The sequence below is a fragment of the Dromiciops gliroides genome, chromosome 1 (assembly GCF_019393635.1).
Source record: "Dromiciops gliroides isolate mDroGli1 chromosome 1, mDroGli1.pri, whole genome shotgun sequence".
NCBI lineage: Eukaryota > Metazoa > Chordata > Mammalia > Microbiotheria > Microbiotheriidae > Dromiciops > Dromiciops gliroides.
In genome coordinates, this window is record NC_057861.1 from 76,737,999 (window position 1) to 76,764,304 (window position 26,306).

The 26,306-nt window shown below is 41.3% G+C and overlaps 1 protein-coding gene across 1 annotated transcript in view; it reads left to right on the forward strand.

The window, feature by feature from the left end:
• The window catches only part of MROH1 (maestro heat like repeat family member 1), a 177,452-nt gene that overhangs the window by 129,444 nt on the left and 21,702 nt on the right, over nucleotides 1–26,306 (forward strand). Inside the window, 2 exon segments of the mRNA XM_043977158.1 lie at nucleotides 9,248–9,385; nucleotides 24,354–24,468. Coding sequence (XP_043833093.1) covers nucleotides 9,248–9,385; nucleotides 24,354–24,468 — 253 coding nt within the window.

Sequence of the window (26,306 nt, forward strand, 5' to 3'; positions counted from 1 at the left end):
CTCTGCCTGTACTTTTAACTTCAGGCTTGTTCCCTCGGTGCTTTGGAAGAGCTCAGATGTGGAGGTCTCTTCCTCTTACAAGACTCCCTCATTTCACTTCCCTTCCTGCTCCTGCATTTGCAGACTTCTCTTCATCTCTAGTCTCAGGAATTTCCAGATTACATGCAGATTGAGTATGGATTTAAAAACCTAACATGAGACATAGCCCTGAATGCTCACCCATTGACTCTTATTCTGTCCTAGCTGTGGATATTCCTCTCCCTTTACCCCTTCTCCTCCAGTTCAGCCTTACCTTGTTTGTGAGAACACTGAACTGAATGGGGTTTGCTGCTGGAGGGGTTGGGTTTGGGTGGAAGATGGGGTTATTAGGGGCAGGGAACCTGGTTTGGCCCCAAAGAAGCTTTGGCATCTTGGGATTCAATGAAATAGGAAGAAGCGGATTCGTGTTCAGAGGAATGCAAGCTCCTTGAGGACAGGGACCATCTCAGGTTTGTATTTGTAATACCAGGTCCTAGGATAGTGTCTGACACCCAGCAGGAAAGTAATTAATAAAAGCTTATTGATGAGTTGAAAAATGGGACTCCCTTGGGCTCTAGTGGCTGAAGCATTGAACTGACAAGTTGTCATTTCCAGGGGAAGGTCACGAAAGGATAGGACATGGAACAGGAAAAGAAGCACTTTGGGTTTGGGAGCCCCCTCAGTAAGTGGGCCAGGCTAGAGGAGGTGGAACTTTGTTTCTCCAGGCAGTGATTGCAGCCTCATGTTTCTGCAAACTTCCACAGAACGGAATGCTATTGAGCCTTATTGAAAGGCAGCTGAGTCGAGCAGGGTAGGTTATGGTGCTTGCTTGAACTATGGCATATTTGAAACCTGGGCAACCTGAATAGTGTCCAGATCTCACTCCAGACAAAAAGCTTTTCCTCTGAATGCTGAAACAGACCCATCCTACGTGCTCCTTATCTCCTTGCAGCACAGGTGCCCAGGTGTCTATGAAAGAGATCTGGAAGATCACCCAGGTCTTGACCCTTTCATGCTTAAGAAAGGGAAAAAGGATGGCTTGTGGATGAGGTAGGCATCTGTCTGAAATGCCCATCCTGAAACATTGGGGGGGGGGTGGAGGGAAGAGAAAAAGGGATCTATAGCCAGTCCTAGAGGAGTCTGGGGTAGGGACATATCCAGGTGTGCCATCTATCCCTCAGCAGTAAAAGCTGAAGGCAGCTGGAAGGGATGTAAGAGGAGGAGGGGAGGGTACTTTGGACTGGCAGGGGGCCACAGCAGCTTGGTTGGGCTAAACAAAGTTAGCTCAGAAGTGTTCCCCACACATGGCACGGAAGGTGCTAAAGGAGCAGAGCTGGGCGGCCTAGTGTGCTTTATGGAACAATTAAAATTAACAGCCCAGATGTTGGGCTCGGCCAAGTGGAGTGAGATGGGAGCTTGGATTAGAAAGCAGGAATGGCCAGGAAGTTTCCTCGAGGCAGCTGGAGACCCGTGCAGCCAGAAGGCCTGGCCTTGGCACCACCCACTAAGCAGTGCCCCCACCCTCAACTGATTGTTTCTTTATGGTCATAGTCAAAACTCCTTACTCTCCTGCCCTATGGAAGGCCTAAGATCTCCAAATCAATGAGCAGCTTGGGACCTATAGTTAGTTTGTCAGAGGGAGATGAAGGCTTTAGCTTTATACAAAGCAGGAGACTTTTGTGTGCCCCTCTTCTCATGTTTCCTCTCATTTATACTCTTAATTCAGTTTAACAAATGTTTTACCAACTACATATTATATATATGACTTTTTAACTGCAGGATACAAGGAAGAATAAGACAGTCCCTGCCCTCAAAGGAGTCTGAAGTCTACTAGGAGATAAGACATGGATAGAATTTACTCTAATTTAAAGTAGGATGTGATAAGGGACATGAGAGACCTACTTTTGGCTGGGAATAAATGGCATTTGAGCAGAGCCTTGAAAAATGGGTGGGATTTTGACAGTCTGATGGTGGGGAAGGACACTGAAGACAGAGGAAGTAGCATTAGGAAAGGAGGAGAGTTGGGAAAATGTGGGGTGTGTTTGAGGAATGCAGTGGAAAGAGCATTGGACTTTGATAGTTTGAATCTCGGTTCTGCTACTAGCTACTAGCTGTTTGACTGTAGGTAAGTCACTTAGTCTTTCTACGGTAAAATGGGAATAATACTACTATTAAGATTAATGGGGATAATAATTTCCTTTCACAGTCATAGTGAGAATGGCACTTTGTAAAGCTTAAAATGCTGTATTGAGTGTGATTTTATTGATATAGAATCATAGACCCTTAGAGTTGGAGGTCCTGCAGTCCACCTTTTAAATGAAGCTTGTTTAGGTAAAAACATGTTTATGAATGTACTTGAGAAGAAATATCACCATGGCTTTAACTCAAGGATGGGGTGGGAGAGCCCTCCGAGTCATCTTTGGTTCTCTATTCATCCTACCTCAATTGACAGATACCCCCTCAGTTTCCAATTATTTGCCACCTCAGAAAGAGCTATAACTGTTTTTGTATGTCCTTAGTTAGGATTTGTTTTATCCTTCCCTTAATCTACCCTCCCTCTAATTCCCCATTCCTCCCTTCCCCTCCTATTTCCCTGTTGAATGAAATGTATTTCCACATCAGAGAGAGAGAGAGAGAGAGAGAGAGTTCTTTGACTTTATGAGGCATCTAGGTGTATAGAATGCTGAACCTAGAGTCAGGAAGACCTGTGTTCAAATATGGGCGCTCTGTGACCCTGGCCAATTCACTTAGCCTCTCTTTGCCTTAGTTTCCTGGATTGTAAAATGATGATAATAACAGCACCTAGCTCCTAGGGTGTTGTGAGGATCAAATGAGATAGTATTTGTAAAGCTATTAGCACAGTGCCTGGCATGTGGTGGGTGCTGTATAAATAAATGCTTATTCCCTTCCCTTTCCCACTTTGACCACTTCAAATGAGAATAAAGTTCAAGGGTCAGCTGTTCCCCATCCCCTTCCTCCTTGTTTGTACAAACTTATACTTGTAAACTCAGTTATGTGAGATAGTTTTCCCAACCTTCCCTTCCCTTTCCTCTGCAGTGAATTCCTCTTTCCATTCCTTTACATATATATATATATCCCTGGCAATGAGGGTTAAGTGACTTGCCCAGGGTCACACAGCTAGTAAGTGTCAGGTGTCTGAGGTCAGATTTGAACTCAGGTCCTCCTGAATCCAGGGCCAGTGCTTTATCCACTGTGCCACCTAGCTGCCCCTGGAATCCTATCAGATCTTAACAGATGCATGAGAGACTTCTTGGAGGAGAGCCTTTAAGATGTTGTTTTGCTTGATCTTTTCTGGTGGCAAAAAAATTAAAAAATTAAGGAGATGCCCATCAATTGGTGAATGGCTGAACAAGGTGTGGTTTACGATTGACATGGAATACTATTATGCTGTAAGAAATGATGAGCAAAATGCCTTCAGAAAAATCTGGAAAGATCTACATGAAATGATGCAAAGTGAAATGAGTAGAACCAAAAGAACATTGTACACAATAAGCAATATTGTAAGATGATCAGCTATGAATGACTTAGTTACTCTCAGCAATACAGTGATCCAACCCTGAAGGACTTATAATGAAAAATGCTATCCATCCCCAGAGAAAGAACTGATAGTGTCTGAATACAGATAGAAGCATACTTTTTATTAAAAAAATTTTTTTAGTCTAAAAAAAATATTTTTTTGCTCTACCAAGATCAGGCAGTCAACAAGCATTTATTAAGCTCTTAATCTATGCTAATGACTGTTTTTTTTGGGGGGGGGGTGAGGCAATTGGGGTTAAGTGACTTGCCCAGGGTCACACAGCTAGTAAGTGTTAAGTGTCTGAGGCCGGATTTGAACTCAGGTACTCCTGAATCCAGGGCCGGTGCTCTATCCACTGCACCACCTTGCTGCCCCTAATGACTGTATTAAAAGCAGTGGAAACACAAAGAAAAGTAAAAGTAATCTCTTCCCCCAATGAGTTAACATTCTATTGGGGGAGACAACATGTAAATTAGTAGTTACTTAAAAGCTTCATAGAGTGTAGATGGAAGGTGATCCGAGAAGGAACAGAATCTTGAAGGAATTAAGGGAAACTAACACGCAGAGAGAAGAGGAGTCAGAATATTCCAGGCATGTGGGATAGCAGATGCAAAGGCACAGAAACAATTGATTGCTAAGTGTGAGGAGCAGCAAGGAGGCCAGTACCAATGGATTATACTCTGGAGAGTGAAAGGTAGGAAGGAGTCAGATAGGAACATCACCTTGGTAGTTAAGTTGAAGGATGGATAAGAGTGGGGAGAAACTTGAGGCAGGGAAACCAATCAAAAAGTCATTGTCCAAGTGATAATGAGAGCCTGAGCTAGGATTATGCCTCTTTGAGTAGAGAGAAAAGGACATATACAAGAGATTTGGTGGAGGTTGACTCAATATTTAGAAATGGATTCTATATAAGGAGTCCGTGAGAGTGGGGAGTGAAGTATGCTATCAAGGTTGTGGGCCTGGGTCACTGGGAGAGATGGTGGTATTTTCAATAGTTAAAGGGAAGTTCAGAAGAGAGGAGAGTTTGGGGCGAAGGTGGAGGGGGGAATAATGAGTTCTGTTTTAGGCATGTTGAGTTTGGTATAGGACATCCAGTTTGAAATGTCTAAAAGACAGTTGATGATATGAAACTAGATCAGGAGAGAGACTAGGGCTGGATATATAGATCTAGGAATCATCTGTGCAGAAGTAATTGTACCCATGGGAGCTGACAAAATTACCAAAAGAGAATGTAAATGTAAAGAGAAGAGGGCCAAGGACAAGCCTTTTTATAATAAGTAAGCAAATAGCAAGATCTTGTGTTCTCTGTAACCTCAATTGCTTGACTTCACAGACGTAGCCTACTATAGAGAATTATTTGCAAAAGCATTCTTGTTCTCTTCTCATATTTACATCAAGGATGCCCTTGATATTCATGTAGATTATTCTTGTCTTTACAAATTTATAAAGGCAATCAAGATATATGAATCCAAAGTTAGGAATGTTCTCTTGCTTGCCTTCATTGGGTATTACTATTGCCTGTGCATTTTTCTATTCTTTTAGATCATTTATTTTCATTCTTGCGAGAATGGGCCACCCCCTAGTGGAGTGAACCCCAAGCCGGAGGCTCACAGGCCTTTTTTTTTTTTTTTTTTGTAGGTGTTTTCTTGTTAATAGTTTCTAGGTTCTTTTGGCCTCCTCCTCTGGCAGCCATTTTACATCAGTTAAACATTTATAGGAAATGTGACAGACAGACATATATACATACATACATACATACATACATACATACATACATACATATATGTATGTATGTATATGCCTTTTTTTTTCCATTTTTCACTATTTTGTTTTGAATAGGTCGGGTTGGAGCTGTTAATTTTTCTTATGTCTTCTCATCTTTAATCTTTTTTAAAAATGACTGTAAACAGACTACTGAGCCTAGTCTAGTTTCCCTATCAGTAGCCAGTCTTGTCTTTCAAATAGAGTCAGGTTCTTTACTGTGTGATTATTCTTCAGTCCAGTTACACTCTCATCTCTGGCTCATGACTTCCCTAGTTTCTTTCAAGTCCCAACTAAATTCTAACCTTATACAAGAAACCTCTCCCAGTTTCTCTTAATTCTCGTGCCTTCTCTTTCTTGCATATTTCCTGTTTATTCTGTACATAGCTTGTTTGTACATGTTTGTTTTCCTGTTTTCTTCCTATTAGAGTGTGAGCTCCAGAAAAGGGACTGTGCTTTGCCTTTCTTTGTATCTCCAGCATTCAGCACAGTGCCGGCACAGAGTAGGCCCTTCATAAATGCTTATTTGCTAACCAACTAAAGCATTGCTGACATGCTAGGATCTGCCATAGCATAGATTGTTTTCAGATATTTTCTAATTCTGAATTTAACATCAACTAAAACAAGCATTTCCACATGTACAAATTCCAGAAAGAGTCGTACATGAAGCTTCCTTTTCTTTTAGTATATAATTCAGCATGTTACTTTCAGAGCTGTTCAGCTTTGTTGTTGTCGTTCTTCCTGATCCACAGTAGCCTTTAAGGACCCTGAACAACCTCCACAGTTAAGGGCATAATTTAGGCAATTGGGCTTTTAGAAGTAAAAAAAAAATAGTTCTTTATTAAAATAGCAAGCATAACTAACTTCAAATTGATCACATATTATTTAGAACAAAATTTTAATTAATATAATACTAAAATGCCAAATGGTACCTTTCTCATTAAAGTTCATCTGTCAATCATTGCTTGATCAAATTCTGGTTCTGTCTCAGAGACTGAGTAAACAAATTTACACTTAAGTTTTCTTAGAGTCCAAAGTCTTGAGGGGAGGAGGAAGAAGGGGGAACAAGTAGTGTTTAAAAAAAAATTGCAGACATAGGGCAACCAATTCTGGCATCCCTAAGGTTTTCTTTTCTTTTTAATAGGCCCCCAAGTCATAGGATCACAGATCTCCGTGATGGCCACTCTATCACCAGCAATCCTTCTGTATGGAACATCACAATTGGCTAGTTATTCCCTCTCATGTTGTTGTCAAGAAAAATTAATGATCTCTTATTGCTGTGCCTTTGATAAGGCTGTGAGCAAAGTTTCATTTCTGGGTGAAGCACTCAGCCTGGCATTGCTACTGACAAAGGTCACTCTGATGCATAGAGAATTGGCATTGACGGCAGTGAGCTGCTGTTGACAGAGCAGCTGCTTTTGAGGCTCACTTAATATAGGCCCCAGTCTAACATTTATTAACTCTTTCCCAGGTCATCATTCTTCACTTGTTATAGATTCTCTCTTCTTTTGTCACTTAGCATCCTGGTCTGCCACTTTCTCACTAATTCCCTGGAACCAAATCCCTGCTTAATCCCAAGCCTGCCTACAGAGGACTGGGAGACCACAATTAGATCTCATTCTCCAAGGATTCTTCTCTCTTTCTCTTTCTCTCTTGCTCTCTTCTCTCCCTCCCTCCTTTTCCCTTTCCCTCTTTCTCTTTTTACCCTTAGTACTTGTTTGAATAGCCTCTATGGGCTTCGGGATTTTGCACTAGGCTCCCTCTACCTCTTGCAGTCCTTTGTATGACTGAGATTGATCTTTGCCTGCTCAGGGCTTCCCATTTTCTTTTGTTTGTTTGGTTTTTTTAAGTGAAGCAATTGGGGTTAAGTGATTTGCCAAGGGTCACACAGCTAGTAAGTGTTAAGTGTCTGAGGCCGGATTTGAACTCATGTCCTCCTGACTCCAGGACCGGTGCACCACCTAGCTGCCCCAGGGCTTCCCATTTTCAACTGCACCTTCCTACTTGTCTCCAGGAAACGTTTCTTGCTCAACTTGGATGTCCCCTAGCACCCTGCATTCATTGTCCTTCTTGATTTGAGAGTGGAAGATAACTCACTCCTTCATGTAGTGGAGAATTGACCGTGGGAGCTTATGTGGTCCTAAGGCTTTCCTCTTGCCTCATGTTTAGCTCATGTAATGGAGATAAATAGGTACATGCTTTCCTGGGCTAAATTGTGGCAGGGGTGTAAATTGATTGTGAATATCTCCTCTCCAAACTTGATAGGTTTCTTCCTTTTTATAAGGCTTAAATATAGCTTTAGTTTTGTGATAATACTCATCCATTTTCCTCCTAAAGTCTCTTTATTCCTTCAGATGAAGTGATTAAGAGGTAAGTTAAGAAATAGACATAAAGATGAAAATTGCATAATTTCAGCTTAACAAAGAGAAAAACTTCCCAACAATTTGAGTTGTCCTAAAGTGAAATGGATTGCTTCAGGGGTAGTGAGTTCCCTATCACTTTAAGCAAAAGCTGTACAACCATCTCAGACTTGCTGGAGGGGTGGATTTCTGTTTCAATACAATTTGGACTAGGTGACCCCTGAGAGAGGTCATGTCGTATATTGGGGATTATGGTGGGTTTGGAGTTAGGGAGAAATCTAAATTCAGTCTTTCCTGTGACACTTCCTTGCTGGATAACCTTGGGTAAGTCATTTAATCCCCCTGAGCCTTAGTTCCCTAATCTGAAAGATGAGGATAATAATACCTGCAGTACCTCTCAGTATTATTGTGAGGATCAAATAAAATAGGGTAAATAAAGTGCTTTGCAAACTATGTTGTTGTTTAGTCATTTCAGTCATGTCTGATTTTTCTCAATACCATTTAAGGTTTTCTTGGCTAAGATACTGGAGTGGTTTGTCATGTCTTCCTCCAGTTCATTTTACAAATGAGGGAACTGAGGCAAACAAGGCTAAGTGACTTGCTCAGGGTCATATAGCCAGGAAGTATCTGAGGCCAGATTTGAACTCAGGTGTTCCTGACTGCAGACCTGGCACTCTATCCACTGCACCATTGAGCTACCCCTTGAAAACTATAAAGTGCTATATAAATGTCAACTGTCATTATTATTCTAGGTATGAGATCTTGGGGTGGTTGTTTATGCCCTGACATCTCCCTTCCCCCCACACACACACACTTACTTTTGAAGGATTGGCAACATTGGACTTTAACTGGCTAGGTACAGAGTAGATGACTTTCCATTCATGTGATATGGATCCTTTTGAATTTGTTTTCTGTCACTCAGTAGTCTAATCTGGGCATCCCTGGAAGAAAAATAAAAGATTTATCACACTGATCTATGATTGTTCTAGGATTACCAGTGTACTCCTGCATAATGGACCACATGAATGTACGTGCAGAAGTGTGAGTGCATGTGTGTGTGGACCCATGTGCATGTTTAAGATGGCTAAATATCAGTAACAAGCCCAGTGTCCTGTCAATTTGCAGTGACTTGGGGGAGGTCATCCTTGGGTTTGCTCAACTCTTTGAGCAAGTATAGAGACAAGTACATATAGCTTTAGATATAATCTGTCCCCAGCCAATGAAAGAAAATTAATCCATAAATTCTATATATTTGAGTCTGACAGTGTAATACTTATGTTCCATGTGATGCTGGCTCTGTGCTTATTATAGGTGAATTCTTCTAGCTACAGGTGTGCTGTCTGACTCAGCAAGCCTTTTGTCAAGATGGCCTTAGGTACAAATAGAAGTCTCTATGTACCTTGAGGTACATCCCTCCAATAACTCGTTTAGGCCTTAGGTTCCATCCTGCTGCTAGACTCTGATAACCAAAGGAAAGAAGAGGAAAAGAAAGATTCTTCTAAAACCCCACAGGGTAGAGAGAAGACCATATTTAAGACAAGATAAGTAGACAAATCCTGTTTTTATATAGTTGTGCTGTGGAGACACTGCAGGCCATGCTGTTCCGTGGAGGAAGTGGTGAGGTCATCACATGCATGGGTCTGGAAGGTGGCTGGGAGTTGATGAAGACATCTGAAGGCCATGAAGAAGGAGTTACTCTTCTTGCCAGGTAAGGAGGCCCAGAGGGGAGAAGGTGGTTTTATGCCTGTTGTCCTACTTGGTCCCTGTCTTGGCCAGCGGTAACCTCCCCTTCACCCTAAGCCCTCCCTTCTGATTTCTGGTCATGTACCTAAAATCATAAAAACTTAAAGTCGTAAGGGATATTTTAGAGGTCATCTAGTCCCACCTAGCAGTTCCTTGACACCAGAAACATAGCAGGTAGTTTTAAAGACCTCTCTTTTTGTCCTTGACTAGGGGATTGGCAACACCCATTTCTGAGCTTCATAGGCCAAAATGGTTTCCATAGAAGGGCCTTGGATCCTTCCCAGGTAGTGAACAGTTCCATTTTCCTTCCAGGGTATTAGATAGAATATACTTATGTAAGGCTTGTGCCAGGTAGGATTGGCAATACTGATAGAAGAGATTTCTCCCACCCTTTATCCCCATTACCTGCATTAGGCTTTCATGGGGTTTTGGAGACACTAAAAGCCATCTCTAGTCTCCCTTGTCTAATCTTACTTGACCTCAGGTTTCCCTTGACTCTTGTACATCTCTGTCTCTGTGACTTTCAAAAATGTGGACCCCTACATCTTACTACTCATGCTTAGAATTCCCCATGATAGATTAATGAATTCAGAGGTAATCCAGCAGGACCATTGCTTTTGTTTGAAGACTGACTCTTCATACCTTCAGGAACAAGGGTTAACCGTGATTTGAGGGGGCAATTCTGATGGTCTGAGTTTGTTCCCTTTGGAGGTCAGAATTAACAGGTAAAGAAAGAGAAGGAAAGGGACATGTCAGAAACTAAATAGAAGAAAGTAAGCCCAGAGGAGATGGCTTCCCCTGGCTCTAACAACATAGGGGCCAGTGGGCCCAGGCTACTGTTGTGTATTGTGCCCTGTGCTAGGGCTGGGAGTATAGATACAAAAGTGAGACAGCCTCAGAGCTGAAGGAAGTTACTCCTGCATCTCTCCTCCCTCAGCCAAATTCCTTGAAAAAAGCTGTCTACATTTATTGTCTCCACTTCCTCTCCTCTCCTCTTCAGCCTAATGCTATCTGGCTTCCGAATTCCTCACATTACTGAAACTGCTGTCTCCAGAGTCACCAGTGATGTCCTAATTGCCAAATCAAATGGCCTTTTCTCAGTGTTCACCCTTCTTGACCTTTTTGCTGCATTTAACACTATTGACTACCCAATCCTATTGGATATTGCCTCTTCTCTAGGTTTTTGTGATTCTCCGTGTTCTCCTCCTACATGACTAACCACTTCTCAGTCTCCTTTGCTGGTATATCATCCATGTTGCACAATGCAACATAACTGATATCCCAAGGTTTTGTCCTAGTCCCCCCTGCTTTCTCTCTCAGTAACCTCATTAGCTCCCATGCTGAGACAAGGCAGGGAGACCAATTATGTGACTATTAGATGACCAACAGATCTATATACCCAGGTCCAATGCTGTCAGAAACTTCATTCTCCAAATCACAAGTTGTGTATTGGAGATTTCAAACTGGTTGCCCTAAAGACATCTCCAATTGAACATGTCTAAAACTGAACCAATTTGGTTTTCCCTGCAAACCCTTCCCTCTTCCAGACTTTCCCTATTTCTGTTTAAGGCACCACCATTTTTCTAGTCTCACAAATTTGTAACCCTAGCATTATCCTTGAGTCCTCTCCCTTACTCCCACATGTTCAACCTATTGCCAAATACTTGATATTTCTACCTTTGTAACATCTCTTATCAGACCCCTTCTTCCATGTCCAGTTACTTCTTATCACCTCTCATCTGTATTGTTACAACCTCTTAATTGTTTTCCTTTCTTTTAGAACTCAGTCCTTCCTACACACTTATCAAAGTAATTATCCTTAAGCACAAATATGACCATAATCCCTTACTCAATCAACTCCAGTGACTTCCTATTGCCTCTGGGATAAAACAGAAGTTCCTCTATTTAGTTTTTGAAGTCCTTCACCACCTGCCCCCAACCTATCTTTTCAGCCTCATTAGACATCACTACCCCTCCTGCACTCTACAATCCAGCCAAATTAGTCATCTCCACGACATGGCACTTGCAACAGCACCGACTTTCTTTATCCCCCCCCCCTCCATTGCTAGTTCCCTCCCTCTCAAATTACTTTGTTTTAATTTTGCATATATTAATTTTTATTCACTTTATATTTAAGCTGTTTATATGTTACATATGTTGTTGTTTAGTCATTTTTCAGTCGTTTCTGACTTCACAACCCCATTTGGGGTTTTCTTAGCAGAGATACTGAAGTGCTTTGTCATTTCCTTCTCTAATTCATTTTACAGATGGGGAAACTGAGGCAAGCCGTGTTAAGTGACTTGTCCAGGGTCACACAGCTAGTAAATATCGTATACCACATTTGAACTCAGGAAGATGAGTCTTCCTGACTCCAAGCCCAGCACTATATCCACTGCGCCACCTAACTGCCCATATGTATATGTGTGTATATATTATATATGTTTTGTTCTATTCTTGTATCTTTTATCATTATTGCCTTGTACAGTGCCTGTCACATAGTAGGCACCTAATAAATTTCTTGTTGATTGGTTGATTCTCCTGGGGCAACTACAGTCTGTTCACAGATAAGTACATACTAGCCATATGCAAAGTAAATACAAAGTAATTTTTGAGGACAAGGGGGCAGAACTAACAACTGGAAAACATACTCTTGAAGGAGGTGTCACTTGAGCTGAGTCTTGAAAAAAAGCTTGGAGTTCCAACAAGAAGAGGTGAGGAAAAAGAGTACTCCCGACAAGAGTCAACCTGTGCAGAGGCAAAAGTTGGAAGATTGTAAACAGTTTGGTAGAAGTAGAGTGCATGAGGGGGAGCAATATGCTGACTCCAGGTTGTGAAGAGCTTAAAATGTCAGGGAAGAGTTGGTATTTCATCCTAGAAGCAAGAGGAAACTGGAGTTTCTTGTATGGGGAAGTTAAAGAGCAAGACCTGTGATTTAAGAATATAAAATCAGCAGTTGTAAGGACAGTAGATTGTGGAGAGGGGAGTCACTAGATTCCTGGAGGTTAATTATGAGGCTCTTCCTATAGTTATGTGAGAGTTGATAAGGATCTTGATAAGAGTGGTGTTGGTGTGAGAAGAGAGTAGGAATCAGATGCAAGAGATAGAATCTACCAGGTTAAGTAATTGTTTGAACATAGAGGTTAAATCAAGGATGACTCCTAGGCTTTGAACATAAGTGACTAGAAGAATTGTGGTTCCCTCTACAAAATTAGGAAAGTTTAGGAAGATGAGTAGAGTTGGGAGAAAAAATAATGAGTTCTGTTTGGGGCATGTTGAGTTTGAGAAACCAATGGGGTATTCAAATGTAGATGTCAAGCAGATAAATTAGGATGCTCAGATAATTAGGTGCTCTGGGAAGAAGAGAGTAGGGTTAGATATGTAGATTTCGGAGGCATCTCCATAGGAAGGAAGGAAGAAAAGAAGTATTTATTAAGCACCTACTCTATGTCAGGCACTGTGCTAAGTGCTTTCCAAATTTCATTTTATCCTCACAACAACCCAGGGAGGTAAATGCTAGCCATTACCCTTATTTTACAAATAAGGAAGGTGAGGCAGAAAGAGATTAAGTGGCTTGTCCAAGGTCACACAGTTAGTGTCTGATGCCAGATGTGAATTCATATCTTCCTAGTCCTGTGTCTGTTGCATCACCTAGCTAGCTTTAGAGAAGATAGATGAACTCATGGGATTTTATGCAGTCTCACCAAAAGAAAGGATGTAGTGAGAGAAGAGGAGAGGACCCAAAGGAGAGACCTATAGTATGCTCACACAAAGAGGGAAGGACACAGGTAATGATATTGCAAAGGAAACCAAGAAGGATTATTCCAAAAGATGGGAAAAGAACAGTGACCAAAAAGTATCACAGAAATCAATAAACAAGTACAAAAACCCAACAATCCCTAATCACAAGGAGCTTACATTCTAATGGGGGAGATAAGTATAGAAGAGAATAGGTTGCAGAAATATAAAGCTAATAGATTCAGACATATACAGAAGAATTATATAGAAGGTAGTTTGATAGGGAGGGCACTAACAACTGCTAGTTGAAGGAATAAAAAAGGCTTTATGCAAAAGGATGATGCTTGAGCTGAGTCTTGTGAGGCAGATATAAGGAGGAAGTACTTTTCAGTCATGTGGAGCAACTAATGCCAAGGCACTGAGATGGGTGATGGACCAGTATGTGTGAGGAACGAAGAGAAGGTCAGTTTGGATTGAAGAGTGTAAGAGAGTAAATGGTATTTATCGAGGATGAAAGTAAAGGTGAGGGCCAAATTGTAGTTGATTGAGGAGAGAGGAGAGAATATCCAGAAAAAGGGGATAGTCAGTAGTGTCAGACATTGCAAAGATGTCAAGAAGAATGAGAAACAGGGCAACTAAGTGGAGAAGTGATAAAGCACTGGCCTTGGACTCAGGAGGACCTGAATTCAAATCCAGCCTTAGACACTTGACACTTACTAGCTGTGTGACCCTAGGCAAGTCTCTTAACCCTCATTGCCCGCCCCCCCCCCAAAGTCCAAGAAGAATGAGAAAGTGCCGTTGGATTTGGCAATAAAGAGTTCATTGGTAATCTTGAAATTAAGTTTCAGTACAATGGTAAGGATAAAAGTGAGATTGCAAAGGGTTGGGAAATGAGTGGGCCTTGAGAAAGTAGAGGCAGCGGGTGTTAGGATTGGATTGAGGTCATTTGAAGTATGGAATTGGAGAGGAAAGGGAGCTCAAATTAGATAGCCTCAGTTTCTTCAGCAAAGTTTGAGATGAAGTCTTCTTATGAGAGGAAGAAGGTGGTAGCATAGGTGGTTTGAGAAAAGGTTTGAAGCATCAGTTGTGGGGAGAGATAAGAGTATCAGTTAAGGAAGGACAAAAGAATTAGTGTGCAGTAGTGATGGCTCAGTTGAGGTGCATAATAAATTTGTAGTGGATCCAATCAACATATTTATTTGAATTATTTCCTCCATTATTTTAGAAGTAGGAAAAAAGAAAGTGGATGGTGGGCATAATCAAAGGTTGAATTTTAGAAAGGGATGAGTGGTAATAGGATCAGGAGGCAAAGGACTCATGGGTAAAGAGAACAATGAAATTGAATGAAAAGATATTTTGAAGGAAAGAAGGTGATGTCAGAGCGGGAGTGATAGCCTGGAAAAAAGCAGGAAGGAGTAGAATGATCAAGAAGTTGGAGGAGTAAAGCATATGGAAAATTGGAAGGACAGGCAGTTATGGTGAGGTGGAAGATTTTCAGAATTATCAAATGTGGAGGTGAAGTATTTGTGGGTGAAGACATAATCCAAGCATATGCCTGTCCTCATGTGTGATAGGTCTTAGGAGTTGAGGAGGTTAATCGACTTAGAAGCAAAGGTATTTGAGGGAACAAATTGAAGTTCACAAGTATTATTAATGGCAAGGGTCTTAGAAGTCTTTGGAGAGAGGCCTTTGAATCCCAGATCCAATAGCATAGAGATAGGCTGCTCTGCTTTCCACAAGAGACAGACACACAATCTCTCCCTCTTTTTCTCCCCTCCCCTTCTTCCTCTTCCTCCTATTCTTTCCCACTAAAGCTACCTTCTGCTTTTTCATGGCTAGGGCTAGGAGTGTGACATTTCTCACCCAAGTACCCAGCAAAGCATAGCTGACCCTGAAGGTGAACCTAGTTCTGTTGAGCTAAAGGGTCTAATCCATGACCCTAATCTGGTCAGTGTTTTTATTAATTACTCCGATGGCATGCTTATCAAATTTGTGGGTGGCACAAAGCTGTAAGGGGTAGCTAGCATATTGAATGCCAGCTTCAAGAGACCTGTAAAGGTCTTTATGGACCAAAACAATAAGCGGAACCTTAATAGATGTAAATTAAATTCCTACACTTGAATTAAAACAAAACAAAACAAAAACAATTGTACATGTATGGGATAGGGGAAGCAGGGTAGGCAATAGTTCATACAAAAAGAACTCAGAGTGCTCAGAGATGTGAACAAATTGTCCTCAAAAGAATTGCTATTAACAAGTATATGAAAAAAAAAAGTTCCAAATTCCTAATAAGTGAAATGCATATCAAAACAGCTGTGAAATTTTATTTCATACCCAGTAAGTGAGCAAATATGACAAAAGATGGGATTAGTCAATGTTGGAGGGATTGTGAAAGCATAGGCACATCAATGCATTGTTGAAGCTGTGAATTAGTTCAGCTATTTTGAAAAGCATTTTCGAATTATGTAAATAAAGTGGATAAAATGTCCATAGCTCTTGACTCAGAGATTCCACTATTAGCATATACCCCAAGGACGGCATTGATTAAAGAAGAAATATACCCCCCAAAAGTAGCATTTTTTTGCATGAGCAAAGAATTGGAAACAAAGTAGATGTCCATCAATTCGGAAATAGCTAAACAAAATGTGGTATACGAATATAATTGAATATTATTGTGCTATCAGAAACAGCAAATATAATGAATACAAAGAATCAGGGAAAGACTTATATGAACTATGGGAAAGTGAAGAAAACAATATATACCCCCCCAATAAAGCCAAAACAATATACACGATGCTACAATATAAATAGAATTAGCACAAAACAATTAAAAACTAATGTCACGTCAGAAAGGATAAACGTGTTCCCAAAGTCAGTGATAGTCAAAATACATTTAGTAAGCACCTACTATGTGCCAAGCACTGTGCTAGGCTTGAAAGAGATATAAGAAGAGTTCTCTTCCCACGCTTTTGCAGAGGTAGCAGGGTCCACAAATGTGGAACATTACATGTATTTTCAGATTTTTTTCAATATACTAATGGATTTTGCAGGTTTTTTTCTTCCTTTTTTTTGAAAAGAAATTCTTTTGAGGAACAAATCTCTGGAAAGTGTAAGGAGAAGGGACACAAGAAATTCAGGTGGTATAAAAACAAAAGATATCAATCAAATTTTATTGAAAAGAAAAGAAAAAAGGAAAAGACCTAAGGGTTTTAAAGAACTTGAGATTAAATATGAGCCAGTAGCATGGCATGGCAGCCTAAAAAATAAAGGTCATCTTGGGCTTTATCAGTGAAGATGTAATGTCTAGATGTTCAAGTTTTTAGGAAGAATGTTGACAAGCCAGAACACCCAGCAGAGCAACCTAGGTGGAAAGAGGACTGCAAAGCATGTCATGAATTAGTTGTAATGGGATGTTTCATAGTAGCAACGAACTGGAAACAAAGATGTCCATCATTTAGGGAGTGGCATACAAAGTTGTGGTATGAGACAGAGTGAGAGGTGATGGATAGGACGATGCCAAAGAAATGTGGGAAAGCATGTATGAATCAATTCATAGACAAGAAACAAAACCAACATAGACCATAGACACCACATCTACTACAATGTAAATGAAAAGAATGGGCCCAACAACAACAAAAAAAATTGAAAGTGAACCTTGAAAAATGATAGTGACAAATCTTGGCTTCAAAGAGTAGAGATGAAAGAGCCCTTCCTTCACTTCTTTGTATAGGTGGGCTTTGGGTATGGAACATTATATATAATAATATCAGAATTTTTCTCCATATTGATTAGTTTTGTTGAACTGCCTTTTTTCTTGCTTGGTATAAGGAAGGAGGTAGGGATATAGTGGGAAATGTAGGTGATGTAAAAACAAAACAAAAAAATCCGCATATTTCCACAAAAACATGCCATGGTTAATGGTTGGTTGAACAAGTCAATCAAATCATCCCATCCTACTTAAAGTAGTTGATAAACTGTCCTGATACCTTAATGATGTAAGAACAAGTCTCAGTCAATCTCAGTCATAGCCTTTAGTTTCAATCAGTCAGACATAAGCTTTAGACTAAGAGTGAGAAGTCTTTAGAAATGGAGTGATGTTGCCCAGAAATTATGTTCAGATTGATTGAGGAAGTTTGGTCATGCTCTAGGAATTGTCTATAAAATATTAAGCTAGTTGAGAACCTGGATCATTCCATAGATTGGAGTGGAAGTAGCATTCCAGTAAAGCCTCTAAGGAGAAACTGCTTTGTAGGTTGAGGATGGGATGAGTGAAGGAGAGCCCATGGCTTTGGTCTTAGCCCAGGTCTCCTGTCCCCTCCCTCTGCTTTTGGCCAGAGACCTCATGAGCTTTGAAGGGTCAGGAAGATTTAGAACTTCCTCTCTTCCCTTTGGTGCCTTGGTGTCATCTTGGAATCAGCTGACAACAGTGTCTTCATTGTTTTCTAAGGACAGATTGGATTTAGATTTATTTCTAATAAGATATCATGCCTAAGGGGAACTTCTTGAGCATATTCCTAGGATAAAAAGGACTTCCAGCAACCAGGAGATATGAGTTCTTCTTTGCCACACATATTCTTCAATCTTGAGCTCATATTCCCTTGGATTCTGTATGTCTTTGTGGGAGAATGTGTCAAAACTTGGAGAAGGGGAAGCTATTTTATATTTCACAGTGGATAAGTGCCAGGCCTGAAATCAGGAAGACCTACCTCCTGGGATTGTCGTGAGGATCAAAAAGTGCTTAGTGTCAGACACACAGTAGGTGCTTAATAAATATGTTTCTTTCTTGCCTTACCGTACTTAAGAAATACCCCTCTCTAAGAGCTACTTAAATTTATCTGACTAAATTGATTTATTTTCTTTCTTTCTCTCTCTCTCTTTCTTTCTTTCTTTTTTTTTTTTTTTGGTGAAGCAATTGGGGTTAAGTGATTTACCCAGGGTCACACAGCTAGTAAGTGTTAAGTGTCTGAGGCCAGATTTGAACCTCAGGTACTCCTGAATCCAGGGCTGGTGCTCTATCTACTGCGCCACCTAGCTGCCCCGACTAAATTGATTTTCAACTGATAGTGTGGGTGGGAAGCACACCAGAATGGGGACTTAAGCTGATAGCACTAAAAAAAAGACATTCTCCTGTCTCCTCTGGGGTATTTACTAGCACGCTGATGGAGGGGATGTAGCCACAGTCTGGGGACCCAACTTGTTAGTCCACATGTGAGTTGGGAGAGTGAGTCCTAAGTCTTGCCACACATGCAGTGATTGGTCCAAAGACAAGAAAATCTCAACAATCTCAAAGGTGAATCCTAGCCTTTCTCAGGAAGTTGGAGGGTAGAAGAAAGTCATACAGAGAGGGAATGGAAAAAGAATTTGTGGACACTTGAAATTAAGAAATAAATTTGAGTGTCTGAAAGATAGTGCTGGATACTCTGAGGAAGAAATAACTGCTTGTCCTTCAAAGAGTGATAACGTAGGGACAGCTAGGTGGTGCTGTGGATAGAGCACTGGCCTTGGAGTCAGGAGTACCTGAGTTCAAATCTGGCCTCAGACACTTAATACTTACTAGCTGTGTGACCCTGGGCAAGTCAACCCCAATTGCCTCACTAAAAAAAAAAAAAAAGAGTGATAACGTAGATCCACAGGGCCTGTAAAGTGTGGTCATCCAGTAAGGCTAAAGGGAAGAGAAGTGTAGTGGTAGTTGTTGATGCCTCCATGATGGATTCAGAATCAGTTGTTTGTGAGCATGACCATAACAGTATCAAGTTTTCCTGTCCTCTTGGGATAGATACCTAATATATAAAAAAAGTCTCGTATCAAACAGGTAACTACTGCCTGCTTTTGGTGTTTGATGAGGGCACAAATGCTATTACCAAAAAAACTGCTAAATATTGCATTGTCTTGGGCAAGAAATGAAGGCCTTAGGATCACAGGTATTATTTGCTTCACGTTGCTGAATACAAAGGCAAAGGGCCCATAAAGGAAAATCATATTAGGCAAGTGGGTCATGTCCTGAGAAGGACATTTAGATTTCTGAACCCTAACTTAAAATCAAGAAGTGGTGAGCTCCTAATTAGATATGGTAAGAATATATTTACAACTTAATTAAAGGGGCTTTACTCTGAAAAGTAAGGCAGGGGCAGCTAGGTGGCGTAGTGGATAAAGTACTGGCCCTGGATTCAGGAGTACCTGAGTTCAAATCCAGCCTCAGACACTTGACACTTAACTAGCTGTGTGACCCTGGGAAAGTCACTTAACCCTCATTGCCCTGTAAAAAAAAAAAAGAAAGAAAGAAAGAAAAGAAAAGTAAGGCAAAAAGAGAAAAAAACTGTCTTTATGGGTCTACTGGGCAGAACGTTCTAGAGAGTACTGAGAGTGTCATGTGGGGAAAGATGGTAACATACCCAGAAATCCAAAGGAAACAAAATCCAAGAAAGGAGCCCATGATAAAACCACTGATCTCAAAAGACAAACATACAAAGTATGGCTAACAAGCAAAATAAAATCGAGATCCTAACACAGAGACAATTTGGTAGGATGAGACTTATGATCAGAATACATCTAAGGAAGGCTATACCTTATTCAAAAGAAATGGGATAGATAAAAGGGGATAATAAAAGAGAGGGTTCTATTTGTGTGAGGAAATCCAGAAACCAGAAGGGGAAAGTGTGGTAGAGAGCATTTTGGTAAAGATGGATAGAGGTAAAAATCGAAATGATAATCTTATCAACATACACTACCTGGACAAAAAGAGTAAAGAGAAGTTCAAGAATTAGGTCATAAACATAGAATAGAGCGATAGTAGTGATGGGAAATTTAAATTATCCAGACATCTCTGAAGTTCTCTTATCTTTACAGAAATGATTCCAAGATCTATATATCCAGCCCCGTATCACCTGGACCCCAGGTCCATATCTTCTACTTTTTTTTGACATCTCTAACTTGATTTCCCATGGGTATCACAAACGAGACACATATAACCCCATAAATTTACCAATTCACCAACCGACTTAAGTTTTTAAAAGATAACATGGAGAAGGTAGAAGTATTCACCTGCTCAGAGAGTTTCCTCTTACCTATGGGATCAAATACAGATTTCTCAGTTTGACCATTATACCCCTTTGCAATGTATTTCTAACCTATATTCCTAGGTTTCTTCTATATTATGCCTCTTCAGTCATTCTTGGGTCAAGCCAAACCAGCTTTTTTGCTTTTCCTCAAGTCAAGGCAATAAGCATTTTTAGTATTTTCAAAGGTAGCTAGGTGACACAGTAGATAGAGCACTGGCCCTGGAGTTGGGAAGACCTTAGATGATTACCAGCTGGATGACCCTGGGCCTCAGTTTCCTCAGCTGTAAAGGGGAGAAAATAATAGCACTTCCTTTGCAGTGTTATTGTGAAGCTCAAATGAGATAATGTTTATAAAATTCTTAGCACAGCGGGTAGCATGTAGTAGACAACAAATGCTTATTCCCCCCCTCTTCCCTCACCCATTCTTTACGTATAGTTTATCTCCCATCTTTGTACAAACTATCCTCCATACTTGGAATATACTCCCTTTTCACTCCCACTTCTTGATCTCCTCAACTACTAGTGACTCCTCTTACTTTTAATTGGCCTATGATTTCATTAGCATAGGGAGCTTTCTCTACAACTTGTCCTCTTAGAGAATTGCCTATGACAATTAAAGGGTCACATAGCCATTATATATTTGAGCAAGGGCTTGAACCCAGGTCTTCTTGCCTTGAGGCCAGCTTCCTCTGCACTGTACTTATATGTGTATATGCTGTCTTTCCCAATAGAATGGAAGTCCTGTAAAGGCAAGCAATGTTTGATTTTTGCCTTTGTATCCTCAGTGCCTGCCTGGCAAACAGTAGGTACTTAATAAAAGCTTGTTAATTGATAAACAGGTATTAGAGAATGAATATAAGAGTGTGAAATGATTCTGTGAGAATATTTTCAAGAATGGCAAAGCATAGATGAGGTTGTGGGTGACAACAAGGACTTTTTCAGATCTATTGGAGAATAAGGGGTAAAAGGAAAGGATAGGACCTCTGCTTGGTGTAAATGGGGTGGTGGTGATGATGAATGAAAAGAAGGTATAGGTAGAGCTACTTCCTTCTTACTTTACTTAAAGATCCTTCAACTGACAGAACAGGACTGAACAAATATGGCTAATAGGGAGTTAGTTATACATAAGATAAGTAAGGAACTAATAAAAGAACACATAAGAGCATTTAAGGAACTCCAGTCCCTTGATCTAAATAAACCACATCCTCAGGTAACAGAAAAACTGACAGAGTCAGTTCAGAGTCCTCTTTAAAAGATCATAAAGAACAGGACAAAATGAATACTTTAGGACTAGAGAACACTAAAATTTATCATAAAGAGAAGGGATGGTTAGTAGACATCTAGAAAAAGACATGGTAATCACATATAGCTAACAGCTCCATCAAGTACAGGTTATGCCAGTAACCTTATTTCTTCTTTTGACAGGATTATTAAACCATTAGATCAAGAAAATGCTGTAAAATATCAAACACTTGGCTAAACTAAAAGTCTAATTTGGTCTGTGTGGAGAAAATGGAAAAATGTAGACTAGATATTAGTCAAATAAAATGGATTTGCATCTGGTTAACTGGCCAAATCCAAAGAATAGTCATTAATAATTTGATATCATCTTGGAAGGTTGCAGTCCAGTTCCCCAGGATCTGTGCTTTTCCTTATTTTATTTAACATCTTCATTAGCGACTTGGATAAATGCATAGATAATATGATTATTAGGTTTGCAGATAATGTAAAGCTGGGAGGGATAGATAATGCACTGAGTCACAGATTCAAGATTCAGAAAGACCTTAACAAGTCAGAACATTGGGCCAAATCAAAGCAGATGAAATTTAGTAGGGTAAATGTAAAACTTCATACTTGTGAAGTAAATGTTTGAAACCAAGTACAGGAGGAAGTGTGGATACATAGAATATCTGAAATAAATCAGGAAGTAAAGATAATTAAGAAAGGCATTTTAGGAGCTGCATTTTAGAAAGGACATTGAGTTGGAGAACATCCAGAAGAGTGTACCCAGAATGATTGGGATCATGCCATATAAACATCAGTGAGAGGGGTTAGGGAGGCTTAGCCTGGACAAGAGGATTCTGGACAGTGGGGGAGGTGGAAATGGAAGCAGCCTCGGTAATGCTGCAGTCCAACCCATGCCCAGCCTGACAGATGGACACCCATTCTTTGTCTGATGACTTCAGATGAGAGAGAACCTGCCATTTTGTGAAGGTGGTGGGTATTGCTTGTCAGAAAGTTTTCTTGATGGCAAGCCTAAATTGTTTTCTGCAGCTTCCACTTGTTGCTCCTGATTTTCTCATGCCAAACTAATCTGACAACTGTTGTGTTGCCCCTCCCCTGAGTCTTCTCTTCTCCAGGCTAAAACAACCCCAGTTCATTTTACTAGTTCTTGTACAGCATGGACTCAAGAACCCTACCATGTACCTGAGGTGTGGTACCATAGAGAACAAGCACTAGTTCTAGAGTTGGGAGGATCAAGGTTCAAATCCTGCCTTTAATGTTTATTACTTGTCACTTAACCTCGAAGGATCTCAGTAAAATGTGGGAAATGGACTCAGAAGTCTCATAGTTCTAGATACTGTGATCTCATCATATGGGTTGCCTTTGTCTAGACACCATCCACCTTATCAATGTTCTTCTTAACACAGGGATCCAAGAACTCGTCATCATCCTTTATACATGGTCTGACTAGGCTGGATTATGACCTTCCTGGGAGTTACGCCTCTCTAAGGTCACATTAGCTGTTCTGGCTGCCACATCATGCTGCTAACTCATTGAATTTCATCCCACTAAAACCCCATGGTCTTTCTTAGACTTCTGTCTAACTGCCTTTCCCATCCTGTCCTTAGAGAGTTGACGTAATAGCCTTCTTCAATTATTTAAAGAGTTGTCACTGTGGAAGAGAGATTAGAATTGTGCAGTTTGGCCCCACAGGCAGCACTAGGAACAAGAAGTGGAATATGCCAAAATGCAAATTCAGACTTGATGTAAGGGGAAACTTGCTACCCATCAGAACTTTGAAACAAAAATGGAATGGGACACCTCAGGAGGTTAGGCTTCTCACTGAATGTCTTCAAGTAGGACTACTGAATATGTTGTAAAGGGACTTGTTTTTCACTAAGCCCCTTTCCAGCTCTGAGATCCTTTGATGCTGTAAACAGGGGATGTTTAGTTTGGAAAGGATTTAGGTAGAGGATATGATGACGGAGTTGCCACCATATCTCTTTTGTCCTTTATACTCATTGTTCTTATTCTTATCTCTCGGGGATCAATTAGTACCACAGACAGCAGGCAGAAATTGTAGAGAGACAGAGATAGAGAAAAAGAAAGGAGGGGAGAAAAAGAGAAGGAGAGACAGAGGGAAAGAGAAAAAGGGAGGGAGGTAGAAGAAAGGGAGAGAAAAGAGAATGAAAGAAGAAAGGGAGAGAAAGAGAATATTATGGCTCAGCATAAGGAGAATCACAAAATGCTCTCCCAAAGTGAACTGTGAGTTCCCTATCTGTCATTCCAGGTTTTCAAGCAAAGGTTAGGTGACCACTTGTCAGGAATGTTGTAAAGGAGATGCCTGTTTAAGACACCTTCTTGGTTCCCTTCCAACTCTGAGATTTTAAGATTCTGCCCTCTAGAGGGATCTGAACTCAGCTCAGTCACTGAGAAATCCAGAACATCCGAAGCTACCTGGAGCTGCGTGTGAGGAAGTCCTTCAGTCGTCAGGGAGCTTAAAGCTGAGTCTGCTCCTCCTACCTCGGGGTTACGCCCACTCCTGGTGGGCGCCTGAAGTATAGTGACCTACAGTCTGGCATTAATTGATCCTCTTTGCTTGCCAGAAGTGCGTTCTTCCTAGGGAGGCTCCAGGACTTGTTAGAGCTGAAAGTTCTCCTGTGGGTAGAGCATGGGGATAATAAAATGAGCATTATAGACATATTCCCTTCGGGCTACAGGTGTCCCAACTGGGGAGGAGATTGGGAGCAAGGGAGTCTCCTCAGGGCAAAGTTAGCCACACCCCAGAACCCTAGCCTCCAGAGGATGGGTCAGGAAGATCCCAGAGCAGACCCAAACATTGTGGTGGTAGTTGTCTCCATCTGCCTTCCTGCCTGTCCATCCAGGCATTCATGTGCCTGGCATCTGTCTCTGCAGAGCCATGGCCAAGCATTCAGGTCCCAAGCTCCCGTTGATTGTGAAGACGCTTATCCCTGTGCTCAGCAGCGTGTACGAGATCCAGAGGATCACCACCACCGCCTACTTTGCAGAGGTGAGGATGCGGCCGCCCTCCCACCTCCACTCACTGGGTTTGGCCATTTCACAGCCTCATTTTCGTGTTCCATAGAGGCCTTTAGCAGGCTGATGGGCCCTGGCGCTGAGGGATGGTGCATGGCTCCTGCTGGTTTTGTTCTTGACCTGACATTTCCTCTGTCACTCAGGAGAACTTTAAGAAAACCATGGCAAGTAGTGATTGTTCGATTCTTTGTCCTTGTATCCCCAGTGCCCAGTGCAGCATCTGGTAGGGCACTTAATAAATACTTATTGATTGATTGATGGTAAAATGAAAAAAGAAAAATTTTATTCCCCTTGCTGAAAAGATAGTAGGGGTTTGCCTTTTAAAAAAAAAAACAACAAACTTGGAATATCTGAAGATTTTATAGGTGTGGTGTTTCTTTGTATTAGTCATCTCATGCAAATTTGAAATTTGAGTAGCAAAGTCTCCTTAGATTTGTTGCTCCTGACAGAGCCACCACAAACATGATGGGAATTCAGGCTGGACCCTGGACCTTCCCTTGGTTTTCCTGGAACCCCTAAGAGTTCATCCTTTCAACCTCATACAGGCTGGCTGAATTTGAAGGTCACGTTTCCTCACTCATTGTTTCTGTTCCTCCCACTGAGTGAGTTGAGATGTGCCCAAAGTCACAGAAAAAGGACCCAGGATGGACCAAGGTAAAGAGAGTTGGCTTTTGTTGTGCCAGGTGAAGCACTAAAATTCTGCATGGCTTTTTGTGGTGTGTGCTGGAATTAAAGCCAGAACCTGGAGGGTAGGGCCTAGCCCTAAAAGGAGGATTGCCTTGAATAGACTAGATTTATGTGTTGAGGCTCATAAGCTTTAGAAGTTAAAATGCTCTCCCAGCAATCCTTTGGGCCCCATGGTGTATCGCTTTGTGTTATTGGTACCCTGGAAGGATCCCTGTGACCATCCTCTTGCCTGCTGGTGGGTTCTCTGTGCACGTGTGTAGGAGTTCTTACTGATGCCCTTTGTTGGAAAAGGGCTAACTTGGCTTATATCTGGTGATTTCCTACCACATTCAACTTTGGTAAGGAGAATGGAGGTGGGGTGGGCAGAGTTAGGTCTCAGAGGATTTACAAACAGATTTAGATTTGATATAAGGAAAAACTTCCTAAAAAGCTACCTTAGGAAGCAGTGGGTTCCCTCTTCCTTCAGATCTTCAGGCAAAGTCTGGGTGGCTTCTTGTGGGGAGGATATAGAGGATTCTTATGTACAGGGTGGTCTCAGTGGCTCCTAAGGTTGGTGACTTCCATTCCTCCTTAAGGCCTTAATGGAGAAGGATTTCTGACAGTCCATCTCCTAGCTCACTCTAAGCATGGCAATGCCCTGAGCTAGCCAACACTCCTTTTCCCCTGCCTGACGTACCACCTTCAAGAATGGAGTGACTCAAAGCCTCTCCCCTTCCATCCCCTCCCCTCCCCTCTGCACTTCTCACTGGGAGGGAGGAGGACAGGCGGTGCCTGCCTTCAACCTGTAAGCAGATCCTTAACACTCTAGGTTGGGGCCAGCAATACATAACAAGCCCTCCCTCTCTCTTCTCCTTATAAACCACCTTTTAAATTTCTCCATGGCTGCCGTTGCTGCCACTGCTCAGCCTCAGCCCTGTTTTTGTTTAGTGTTTGGCTGAGGTGGAAGGGAGAAAGGGAGGGAATTGGGGAAGGCCTGCCATTGGCAGAGGCCCAGAATCCAGCTCTGGCTGAGAGTGAGGGTGGCTGGCTCCCACTGCATCCTTGAAGGGTTTAAAATAGCCCTTTGGCTTTTACCAGAGTGATTGGGGGGAAGGAAGCCGCTTCCTGCCTTTTTCCCTCTGAATG